This window comes from Malus sylvestris, chromosome 2 (genome assembly GCF_916048215.2).
Source record: "Malus sylvestris chromosome 2, drMalSylv7.2, whole genome shotgun sequence".
In the NCBI taxonomy this organism is placed as follows: Eukaryota; Viridiplantae; Streptophyta; class Magnoliopsida; order Rosales; family Rosaceae; genus Malus; species Malus sylvestris.
This window is the reverse complement of record NC_062261.1, coordinates 13619576-13632720: the sequence shown is the minus strand read 5'-3', so window position 1 is coordinate 13632720 and position 13145 is coordinate 13619576. Positions and strand designations below refer to the sequence as shown.

At 39.2% G+C, this 13145-nt stretch overlaps 1 protein-coding gene across 1 annotated transcript; it reads left to right on the top strand.

Annotated features, from left to right (window-relative positions):
* The first annotated feature begins 7179 nt into the window (after positions 1–7179).
* Positions 7180–12629, top strand: LOC126613734 (uncharacterized). Its single transcript, XM_050281318.1, has 3 exons — positions 7180–7402; positions 8160–9984; positions 10484–12629. Exons 1-3 carry the CDS (start codon positions 7341–7343, stop codon positions 12593–12595), a joined length of 3999 nt encoding a protein of 1332 aa, XP_050137275.1. The 5' UTR covers positions 7180–7340; the 3' UTR covers positions 12596–12629.
* Positions 12630–13145: the final 516 nt, after the last annotated feature.

Here is a 13145-nt window from a genome sequence, read left to right as displayed (position 1 = left end):
ACGTGTTAGACACCAAAGAAGTCTATGAAGAGACGCAAAAGCACTTAGACTTAGCGCTCAGCTAAAGTATTGGATAATGGAGGAATAGCTTGTAAGTCATGTTGGAACTAAATTCGCGCACCGCCGTGAAGGGTGTAGATGCACAAACTTGAGTAACCTGTAAAAGAACACACAACCGTAAGTAGTCCAAGAATGGGGTATGCCGGTCAAAAGTTCTATGATGGTTAAGTTAGTAAACAGTATTATGAGACTCGAGTAGTCGGCAAGAGAACAAGTGAGTGTTAATTGTGCTACCAAAGATGAATACTAAAATGGTGTATTTATACTAGTCAAAGTATAGCCATATTAAACTGGGAGAATCTCATATGATACCTAGGAAGTAGATATTGCATTCTCTTAGGATTATGATTACTTGTGGCACACGCCAATCCTTAGATTTTAAATACTCCAAGAATATAAGAAACCTATTGATTCTTTGTTGGATTAGGTTTCCAGACTTTGCCTATTACTGTAGAGAAGGATGATGGTGGCTTCGCTGCTCCGTTTGTACAACTTCACTGAGAAGTTGTTGAGTTCATAACCGAACTTCTGAAGTATTCGTATTTTGATTCGTCTTACTTAAGCTCTGAAAAATATTGGTCCCACAATTTCCATTAACTATGAATCTAAAAATGACTTGTTCACCTTAAGGATGGATAATTATTAAAAAAACATGCCTTTTGGAGTAAACTGGAATACATACAGTTTCAAATCTTCTGTCACATGGCTATTCAACCTTATGAATGCTGCAAAACAATCAAGATGTTCTGGATTTGGGCGTGTTGTCTTGATAATCGTTCAATATCAAAATGCTGAAGATGTTTTATTTGCGTGTGCACGGAGAACGAAGGATTGTCCATTGCTTTCTAATTAACTCTAGCTGTCAAATTTGTTGATCTTGAGGTGAGACAATCTGAATCCCCTGGTGAGATGATTATGAAATATCTTCAGCTATCATTATTTGCCTTTTTCAAAAAATTTTTATTCTTTTGCTCAAGAAAGTTCAGAGTTTTTCCTTCTCTTTTCACATGAAGTTCCTAACGCCTGATGCTGCAACCACCTGTGCACCCACCATACAACTCGAAATTGCCAAACATTAAGGGACCAGATTGAAAAACTCATCGACCAGGGGCATTGCTGAGAATTCACCATGGGCCATTCGTCAAAGATGATCCCCTTTTGTAGAACTTATGTTGTATCATCTTTTAATTTGAACTACGTCAGTGATTTGATTCTCCTGCCTAGAGATATGCATGCAATCTTATCCAGATTTAATCACACCCTTTATCAAATTCTTCATTCTCCTATGATTAAAAACTTCAATGTTTAATTATGCAGTGACTTTCGTTTTACTTGTTTGTTCTTTTATTTTTGCGGTATTGGAGATACCCTAAAATCCCAAATAGCACTTTAAAACTTCGCATAATTGCAAGTCTAAAAGTTCAAAGTGACAGTGTCAAAAGAGTTTCATTTAGCCCACTCGTAGTGTTTAGTTAGCAGTTTAGGAGGTTCGAAGGCTACGAGCACGAGAACATGGTCCCCTGACCCGGAAGTTCAATGCACCATCCAGCCTTCTAAAAGTCTATGCAACCTAAAGGTTATGGGTCAAACATGGGCTTTACACCATTCGAGGGAATACTCAAAAAGACGATTCGGATATCATTCACATGGTGATTGATTTTCGACCTTGAGTAGGATTACTTAGATTACAGACTAGCAAATTAAATCAAGTACGTTATGGAACACCATGTGCTTAAGAAAGTCTTGAAGAGGCATCCAGGCTAAAAAGTTCTCAAGAGGAATTTTATTCCTAAGGAGCTCTGATACACGAAAGTGCCTTAGTCAAGTCAACTAAGCGTAATTTGATCAGAAGCAGTCAGATCCGACACATAAGGCTTGACAAAGAGATTCCAAAGGTGTTTCCAACCTATATCCAAGCGACTAAGTATCTAGCAAACTTTATACTAAGATTCACTAGGGACAGACATGTAATTTGAACTGGAAAGACATCCCCTTCTTAGTGACACGTTGCAATTTAAAAACTCCTCAAACCTGAAATTGGGTAAGGTGAACAAGCAACAAGCATGAGGCAATAACCGAGTCAGTACGAGAAAATACCTTGAAAACCTAGATGATGTTCTAGCTATGATTCGACGATTCTCATTCTTAGTCCAATCAATGCACAAAAACAAGTCTAAGACAAATGCTTTCTAATAGGTTTTGTACCTGGTGTCGGAGGATACTCATCAGTCTTGCAGCTGGAGGGAGACATCTTCAAAATTCCTACATAAAAGTTCAAACGAAATATTAAAAAGACTACTCAATAGGTATTTGAAAAATAAAATGTACAGTTAGAAAGAGGCAGGCACAAGGCCACACACCAGCATGCTATACCACGACCCAAAGTAGTAGCATATTAAGGCCCTGGTTGTAGGAACCCAGTGCCCTAGTATTAGGCCCCACATTCCATTTCTTTTATCTTGCACTAACTCACAGGCCTACAAAGGAGGAAGCCCAACGCTATATGCCAAGCTTTCATCCTTTTTCTCTCAGCCTACATAGTACGAGCCCAAGCCTCTCTATTCCTTTCTCTCGACCTAAGTCAACAAGAAACCCGCCTCCCACTTAGCTCAACAGCAAGTCAAGGTGCGACCTACTTTCTTTCTAATAAGTCCAATGACTTAAGCCAATACTTCTCTATACTTCCATGTATGTCCCGCACGAAATCTGGCCCCAAATTGGCTAAGCCCCAACTTGCTAGTTCCTGGCCCTGCTAACCGTGCATCTGGCCCTAACCAGCCACACGCCGAACTCGTTTGATCACGTTGCCGGCACCTTAACTTCAGTCGAAAGAGAGACATCTTGAAAATTCCTATGTAAAATTTCAAGAGAAGTATTAAAAAGACTACTCAATAGGTATATGAAAAATAAATCGTACTGTTGGAAAGGGGCATACACAAGGTCGCAGACCATCATGCCAAACCACAGCCCAAAGTAGTAGCTCACCAAGGCCCAAAGTAGCAGCACCTTATGCCAAGCTTTCCCTCCTCTCCTCTCAGCCCACAAAGTATAGGCCCAAGCCTCTCAATTCATTTCTCTAAGTCGACAAGAGGTCTGCCTCCTACTCATAGCAGCAGCAAGTCAGGCCGCGACTTACTTTCTTTCTAGTAAGTCTAGTGACCTAGGCCAATAACTCTCTACTTTAATGTATGGCCCGCACCAAATCTAAGCCCCAATCGGGCCGAGCCTCAGCTTGCCTAGTTCCTAGCCTTGCTAGCCGTGCATCTGGCCCTAGCCAGTTGTGCGCCAAGCTCGTGCAATATCATGTTGCCAGCACCTTAGCTTCAGCCGAGCTGATCCTTACCACACCACACCAGCTCCTAGGCTTCTCGCCGAACTAACCCACCACGATGCCAAGCCAACCATGGGTTCTAGAAGAAAAAAAAGGGAAATTTTTAAAGTTTTCCTTACCTTGGTGCGGCACAAAGAAGAAGGTAATGATGACGCTCAACTCTTCGCAAGGGCAAACAAAGAATTAAACTCGGGAAAGGGGTACAATTTCCTCTATTTTTTTTCTTTTTTGTTAGGATAAAAGTTGCTCTAGGAATTTATTTAAACCTCTACTTAAGGTAGACTTAAATAAGTTCTAGAAGGTAGTTGGTTTCCCTTTCCTATAAGACTTCAAATCCAAGTTAAAGCTCAGAATCTCAAGCAATTAGGAATCGACTTTTGACTTTCCCATTTGGACTTATACATTTTTTGCCCTTTTTCGTGTAACGGTGTGGGGGCGTATGTGGAGTGAAAAATAATCCAAAAAATCATAGAGCTGCCACATGGACTTTTTTCCAAAGAAGACAAGAATGCCCTCATTAAATGGCGGCCCACATTTAGTCCACTTGCAGTTCAGCCTTTTTAAAGATATGAGCAGCTGACTACAGCATCACCAAGCTCTTATGCCCATAGCAAGGAGAAAGGTCAAAGGAATTAAGAATATGATTAATTAATAAACTTCATCTTTAATATTCTCCTGATTGAAGATCAACTCAAACAAGTAAGGATTTCCAATCTCAAGTTATTATTCAATAATTAATATCTTTAGGATTATTCTTTTCTCATCTATCCTACGGATGACTCACCTTGGTTAATGAAAAACCTCCATGCATAGGGCAAAACCTATGGCTGGCTACCTCCGTAAAAATACTCCATCTACACCAATTTCTGGTAAGCTTTTGTATGCACTTAAGCCTTGAACTCTCTCTTTTCAAAAATTGACTTAGGCATTAGAGATCCATTGGCCAAACTCCCTTCCCCTTACTCTATGGGCATGTGTGTGCCTTTGGCCTTGATCAAATGTGATTTGTTTGGTAGGTACAATTTCATCAAGACTGAAGACGACATAAATTTACTACCACAACAGTTATCTCATAAACTATTTTCCTTCTTTTTCAAATGACAAAGGTCATGTGAAAATATAAAATCAATGAAGTCATCATCCCCTTCATTTAATTTAAGAATGAATCGGTATCAAACTTGTAATCAACGAAAGTCAAACTTAAAATCATCTATTTACAAATAAAGAGAAATATCATTAGACAATAGAGCTAATGCCAAAGTTTTATACTATTGATACACTTAGTATTTATAGATACGAATTGGGAGGGGGGGGGGGTGGGGAGGGTTGGCAAATGACATGAAAAAAAGAGAGTAAATGGAAGGTTCATTAATTGCCCTTTAACCCACTACATAGGATAAACAAGACAAGCTTATCTTGCAATAGATTTTGATGCATGGCTTGGATTTTAGCAAGTAGCATTATGGGAGATGATATGATAAAAGGGAAACTAATCAACCGATAAACTAGCTTCTCTTGTAATGAATTAATTACACGCTTTAAACCAAACAAATTACAAACACTTGAAATAAGTTGCAACTAAAGGGCCTTCTAAAAGCACCAAAAGTGCTTCCTAAGAAGCACTAGTTATGTGATTCGTGCATAACGCACTTTAAATGTTTTTCCAAAATTAATTTGAATTTTTACTAAGAATTGGTTTTAAAACATTTTATCTAAAAGCATTTTTAGTCATTTAAAAGAACTTTCCAACACAAATCTTAACATTGTCGCGTTGCCTCCAAAAAGCTTTCATACAAACATTTTGCATGGTACAATGCTCAAACGTTAGTTTTTATTAATGTTGCGCCCATTTTGGGTAAATTAATTAATGTTTATATTTAACCGGGATAATCTTAAGAGAACGGTTTGCAAGACACAACACCGTTACATAATATTATGTGTCAATGAAGTAAAAATATTAAATAAACTACACGTATGTTTTTATTTCATTAACACAAAATGTCGCCAAAACACGAAGTGTTTTTGTTTGGAAATTGTTCAATTCAATTACGTCCGAATTGGTAATGAATGACATGCAAGGATGCACCGTGCACAAAAATAAGTGTGTCAATAGGACTCATGACCCCACTAAAACAAAGCCACCTGTATCAGTAACATCGTCTTCAAAGGAAAGGGATCATCTTCGAATCCTTTCCTCCTAATCCATCAAGTTCGGGAATTCGGACTATTGAAATTTGATCCAACGGCTAAAGTTATTATAACGTTTTAAAATGGATCCCTATTTGTAACCGTTAAATCAAATTTTAATGGCCCGAATCCCTGAATTTGATGAATTAGGTGGAAGGGAGATCCATTTCCCTAAAACAAAGCCACCTGTATCAGTAATATCATCTTCAGAGGCTGCAACCAATTAGGTCCCACACATAAACCCACCTGCCATATTCTGAATCTTGCCCGTCAATTCTATACCGTCCATATTTGATCCCCTACCCTGGCATGTCCTGTGCGGCATGACAAAGCTCATTGGGCCCCACGCTATGTGGATCCAACGACTCTGGAACGCCAATGTTGAAACAACATCACAAATTTGAAAACAATTTGAAGGGAATCTGAGGTGAGTGTGACACTGCTGCCAAGCTGTCCCGTGTTGCTTGATCTTTTCTGCTAGACGGCGTCCTCACGAGTAGTACAGGTGGGCATCACTGTCACTCGTTCCTTCAAACTTCCTTATGTGGAAATTAATACTCGCCCACGCGCAACTTGTCAATGGTCTTAGAGAGTGGGGTACAGAGATTGGGAAAGCGCATGAGGTAGACTTCGAAGGGACAACGTGCCTTGGTGATCCACTCATGGACCTAATATTTTATGTCATTATTTATTTTTAATATATGAGGTGTTTATTAAAAAATAAGATTCCTAAGCAAATATTATTAGATCCTCTCTGGATCCATGCATCCTAATCCTAGGGATCCACCAATTTGGATCATTGAAATTTGATTCAACAACTAAAATTATTATAACTTTTAAAGTGGACTCATGTTTATACTCGTTTGATTAAATTTTAATGACCCAAATTGATGAATCCCCAGAATTAGGATGTACGGATCCGGAGAGGATCCATGTCCCGCAAACATGCACAACAGCCCGCGTGCCGAAATTACATCACCCTCGCCCCACCAGAGTCTTCCAACTTCCATTCAACCCGTATCTTGATTTTCCATTAATACCCTCCAAGCCGTCTAATCATTAAACTTACCCACTGATCACAATATTCACAACATGAAAAATAATGAATATTTTTATACTCTCTTTTTAATTTTTAATTTTTTGATTTTTTAAAAGCTTGAACTTCTCTAACGTTGCCAAAAGAAAAAAAGCGAGTCGTGTAGGTAGAATTCCATTCCGAACCACCGCGTGAGATTATTCGTAACACTTAAGGTTTGAAGGGAGTGCAGATAATGTCGAATTTCTAATCATCTGTCACGTGTCATCTTACTTAATTTTCATATTAAATATTATTTTTCAATTTAAGATGATGCCTTATCCACCACACCACTTGCAACAAGTTTCAGTTTTCAAATTTTCAAGAAACAAAAAAAAATAAAAATAAAATAAAAACTTAAAATAAATGGTTAAGAAACGACCTCTTAATTTAACAGTAAATTATCCATATTTTGGGTCAAGAAATCATTTTTACCTTCCTTTTACTTCACAGTGGACCCACGAGGGTATTCTGGTAAATTCAGCCTTGGTCCAGCGCCTGATATCTGTGGTTTTGTTGGTGCTCTGTGACTCTGTCTCTGGCCTTTTTCCATTCGCTCATCTCAGGTGGTTTGGCGCTGCTATATGCATATACTCTCCTCCAAAAAAATCGAAAACCCAAAAAAAAGAAAAAAATTCTGCTCAAAATCCTTTGCATGTTCATCTTCTTCCTCTCTCCTGCTCATCCATGGAGTCCAAAACCCTAGCAGTCACAGCTCAGAGCCGCCAGCTCGCCGTCGTCAACTTCCGGTAAAAACACTCTTCCACCTTCTCTGTTCCCCCGTTTCCCTTCACTTTCGATGTTTGCAATAACCATTTTTGCAAAAGAATTAATTTTTATTTATTTTTTTGAGTTTTCTGCTTTACTTTCTTGTCATCGCCTATATATTTTCCTTCTCGGATTCTCGATCGTTAAAAAGTTCACTACTTTTTGGCGTTTTTGGAGCTCCGGTAGTCTGATAGATGACTCTCTGGTTTCCATTTCCGACTTCGTTTGGTTCCGATTGTTTTGTCGTCGTCTTCTTTCCTGTTAATTTTAATTTTTTATATTTGGAGCTGAGTAGTGGTTTCGGATGAGTTATCGGATTAAAATTTTTCCGTAAGTGGTTTTAGAGCGATGGCGGGTTTGCGGGTTTTCGCATGCGTTTGTTGTTGGTTTGGAAGTTTTAGCTATTGATGGTGAGGTTTAGAAATTTCCAAACTTGTTGGACCTACTTTCTATTTTCTTCTCATACTTTTCTGCTCTTGGTTTTGTGATTTGTTTAAAAAAAAAATAGAAAGATATTTGGCCCCAGCAGGTTTTGTATGACTTTTGACTCTGTTTGGCTGCTCAGAAAATATGTTTGTGTAACTTTGACTGCTGAGAAAATGTTGGTAATCAAGTGTTAAAAACGCACAGTAAATGAGGATTACTTGGCCCACCTGCATTTCGTAATTGTTCAGTGAATATTTTCTTACATGTTAAATTGTAATTTTATGATGTTATTTGTGTTGCTCAATTGTTCAGGGGATTGTCACATGCAACCAAAGCATTCCGTTTACTTGTGGTTTTAGCGTGCACCCTCGTTTACCTTACTACATGTGGGCAATGCTCTGGGGATGGGTTGCAGATGTTATCGAAATATGATGTTTGTGGATCATATGGAGATAATTTGGATGTGGCCTTGGCGGATAATTTTCTCGGTGACACCAGTTTGGACCGTGGATTTCCAAGAACCCACTTCAATATTGATAGGATTTGTACTAGCTCCCATTTATTCTGCTTTCCGTCAACATTACCTGGTTTCTTGGGGCATAAACTCAAAGTGGCTGATTTTGGAGTTTCGGGGAAACAGTCTGATGATATATCATCTATAGGATCAACTGAAGATAGCAAGTTGACAAATAACAAAAGTTGGTCATCGGACAATGGCGTGTTTAAGTTATTTAATGGAGGGATTGTTTCTTGTTCTTTGAACTCCAAAAAGGCTACTAATGAGTTTTCATCCATTCAAGCTGATAGATCCAATCAAAACTATCTTTCTTCGTGTAGAGGACCTTTACTTTATCAGAAGAGCACAAATTTTAGGCCAAACAAGAACATTGAGATGACCAAATTTAGTTCTTTCAATGGTTCACCCTCACCCCATGTAGAAATTAGCCCTGCTGTATTGGATTGGGGACAAAAGTATATGTATTTTCCGTCATTAGCTTTCTTAACTGTGGCAAATACATGCAATGACACCATTTTACATGTTTATGAGCCATTCAGTACTGACATGCAGTTCTATCCTTGCAACTTTAGTGGGACTACGTTAGGACCTGGTGAAACAGCTTCAATTTGTTATGTATATTTACCTAGATGGTTGGGCTTGTCCTCTGCTCACCTAATTTTGCAGACAAGCTCAGGTGGTTTCTTGGTTCAGGCGAAAGGTTTTGCCATAGAGTCTCCTTACGGGATTCATCCTTTATTAGGCCTGGATGTTTCTTCCAGGGGAAGGTGGAGTAAGAATTTGTCGTTGTTTAACTCATTTGATCAAATTTTCCATGTGGAGGAAGTAACAACATGGATATTAGTGTCTCAGGAGCATACCTCCCATCATGCAGAGGCAACATGTAGTACTGAAAAACTTCAAGGTTCTGATGAACTTGGGTTGCTGGGTGTTAATGAACGTCTGGTTGTTAGTTCTGGCCAAGTTGGTTTGCCTCTTCTGGCCATGAGGCCCCTTAGGAACTGGGAGATTGGTCCACACAGCAGTGAAACTATCATAGAAATAGACTTCTCAATTGAATCGAAGGGAAAAATTTTTGGTGCAATTTGTATGCAGTTGCTAAGGCCTTCTGAGGACAAGTCTGATACTATTATGCTTCCTTTTGAGGCTGAAGTGGATGGAACAGCAACGAATGATGATCTTGCAGGATCTATCTCAGCATATCTTCAGGTTTTGGTCCCCTATTCTGCCAATGAGACTTCTGCTGTTGCTATATCTCTGAAGAATTCTGCCCCTTACCTCTTGAGACTTCTTGAGATTACTGAAGTTGCGGATGGTAGAACTTTGCAGATTAAGTACACTGAAGGCTTGCTACTTTTCCCTGGCAGTGAAACATATGTTGCTGTTGTTGCTTGTACTGAGCCACATGTCGAATTAGATGGTCACTGTAAATTACTTATACAGACAAATGACTCAAGTAGCTCGCAGATTGAAATTCCTTGCCAGGATGTTATTCATATATGTTCAAAACATTGGAATGATTCCACCATTGAATATGAACATCAGTCTGAAAGTAGTGAATTGGGTGATATGCAGACAGAGTCCTCTGAAAGTGGCACGCGGTGGCCATCACCGATCAAGGTATGCAAATTTTACATCTTTCTATGTAGGTCTCTGTGTGTATGTATTCTCATTTGTGTTTGAAGCTGGATTAGCTTTTGAAGTTTGATTGCTGTATACTTCTTGCAGTGCCTTTGTTTGTTGTCTCTGTCTTTTGACTAAATGATCAAGTATATTACCTTTCATTTATTAGTATCAAGCATGCTCTTTAGTTATTTGTAAAAGTATCATGTTGTCAAGGTTGGAGTCGGCAGGTGTCCATTGATCAAATCACTTTAAAAGATATATATAAAAAGATAGCATGCTTGTCTCTTACAATTTTATTGACTTTTTAATGTACAATATGCTTGTTACTGTGACTGCATTTGTTCTGTATATTTCTGAATCAGTTTAACTCTTTTTTGTGTTGTTCGAGGTTATTTAGCCATGATGTAACCAATTATGTAATGTGATTTTTTTTTTACCCACAAACATCAACATCCATAGTAACCAAAATGTTATTGTGAACCTATACATGAAGGCAATGGAGGCAGCAGAAGCAGATGAACTGGTGCTACAAAACTGGAAATCTCAAGATACCAGAAGTGGCATGTCTGTGCTAACTGATCGTGAGGTATTCTTCCCAATGCTTCAGGTAGGAAGTCACAACTCTAAATGGATCACTGTAAAGAATCCTAGCCAAGAACCGGTAGTGATGCAGCTTATACTGAACTCAGGGGAGATTATTGATCGATGTAAGAGTCCAGATGGTCTTATACAGCCTCCTTCATCTGGTAGTGTGGTTTATAATGGATCCACTTCTCCAAGTAGGTATGGGTTCTCGATAGCAGAAAATGCACTAACAGAGGCTTATGTTCAACCCAATGGTAGAGCATCTCTTGGACCAGTATTGTTTCACCCTTCAAATCGATGTGAGTGGAGAAGTTCGGCCCTGATAAGAAACAATCTTTCTGGTGTGGAGTGGTTATCTCTGAGGGGAATTGGAGGGTCGCTATCCTTGCTTCTCCTTGAAGAGTCTGAGCCTGTTCAGAGTGTAGAATTCAACCTCAGTTTACAAATTCCTCTAAACTTTTCTCCTCCAGACAGGTTTCGCATGGAAGATGTCACTCATTCTTGTTTACAGCCATTATCAAGGCAGCTCTATGCGAAGAATACTGGAGACCTGCCTCTGGAGGTTAGAAGAATCACGGTGTCCGGAAAAGAGTGCCGGATGGATGGGTTTATGGTACAAACTTGCAAAGGTTTTGCTCTTGAACCTGGAGAATCAGCAAAACTTCTGATATCATACCACACTGATTTTTCTGCAGCCTTGGTACAGCGGGATCTTGAGCTGGTCTTGAATTCTGGTATTCTGGTGATACCCATGAAGGCAAGCATCCCTTTGCATATGATCAGTATATGCCAGAAATCAGTGGTCTGGATGCGCGTTAAAAAATACTCCTCAGTAGTATTTCTTGTTGTCTCCTTGGTGTTTCTAGTATTTTGGTATACATTGCCCCAGGTACCCGCCTTTTGTTCGGATGACTGTTTCTGCACAAGCAGAAAATGTTCCTTGGTTACTTCTAAAAGTAGTTCAGGAAAATCATCTCATGTGCATAACTATAGAGACAGTAGATTTTCTGTGTCTGGTGAGATAAACAGTTCGGTAAAATCAGTTCGAGAAGATAGAACCTCAATGCAGGCATCATCTGTTGGTAGGTATCCGGATGACCAGGCTGGGGCCTCAGAGCAGGAAAGATTTGCTCAACATGCAAATCAAATTCTTCAAGGTCATGAACAAACTAATTCTTTGTCAGATACAACAAAGAACAAAGCCACGGCCTTCTCATTGGTGTCTAAATCTGTGTCAGCTGGGAATCCCGATGAACTAGAAGCATCCCAACCTGGTAACCTCACAGTCAAAACTGGACAGGAAAAGGGTAGAAGGCGTAAGAAGAGAAAGGGTTCCGGTGCTAAGTTAACAGGACTTCTTGAAGTTTCAAGTAGTCAAAGTGGAAATTCTACACCTTCATCACCCTTGTCTCCAGTCACATCTGTAACACCAAAACAGACCTGGCCGCTATCAACTGATGTGAGCCAAGCTGTAGAGGCCAGGAATCCATTTACTCAAGTGGCTCAACAACACTTCCAGAAGAGTCATGTCTTTAAATCTGCTTCTAAGGCAAACTTATCACAGCCTGAGGTCTCTCTAAAATATTGCAATAACCATCCAACTTTTGCTTCTCAAGTGCAGCCACCAGAACCAAGAAAACCTCCGGCTAGACCTGTTTTGTTGCCTTCTGCCACCTTTCCTGGTTCCAGTAGGTCTGCATCTAATTTGGCATGCTCAACCTCTTTTCTGGCTTCAACCTCACCTATTTCTCCACATGCTAGAGCCCCTGGGTCCAAACTCTGTGATCGGAAAATTGCTGACGAAGAAAAGGCTCGGCTTGGGGATGAATATACATATGATATCTGGGGTGATCATTTTCCTAGGCTTAAGTTGAATGGTGGTAGGTCAAAGGATGTCACTTCTCTGACCTCCAGCACTACAGAGAGCGACTCTAATAGCTTCTTTGTAAAGGGTCCACAAGCCCTCATGGCAAAGTCTCCATCGAGATCTGTAAGTTTTTTCCATCAAGATGGTTATTGATAAAAAAAAAAAAATCCAAATAAGTTACCATGTTTCTCTGCTTCTGAATCTCGTTTAAGTCTGCTTGTCTATAGTTTTCTTCATTCATAAGAAACATGGTATCGATCACCATTGTCATCTGTTAATATGAAACTTAAAAAAGTAGCCCATGCTGTAAATGATGAATGGCTTAACATGGCCTAGGAATTACAATAAGAGCACCACTATTAGCTGTTATACTCTGAACTTATCAAAATGAAAGTAAAGATGAAAATAGACATTAAACACTACCGATGAGGTAAAGATGAAAGGAGGTCAACTGATCGTTCTTAACGATAAGCTGTTATACCCTGAACTTAACAAAATTCAGAACATTAAAATTCTTTAAAGAAAAGAACACCTGAATTTGATTGTCTTTGTCCAGGAAAGTTTAGTTAACAATAAGCCAACTGATGTGTGACACTATTATTTTCTAATGGCATGCATGAAGGGAGGGAAAAAAATCTTGACTATTAAAACTTACGGTTGTAGAATAGTAAATTAATAGTCATGGGTTTGCAGAAACTTTCTC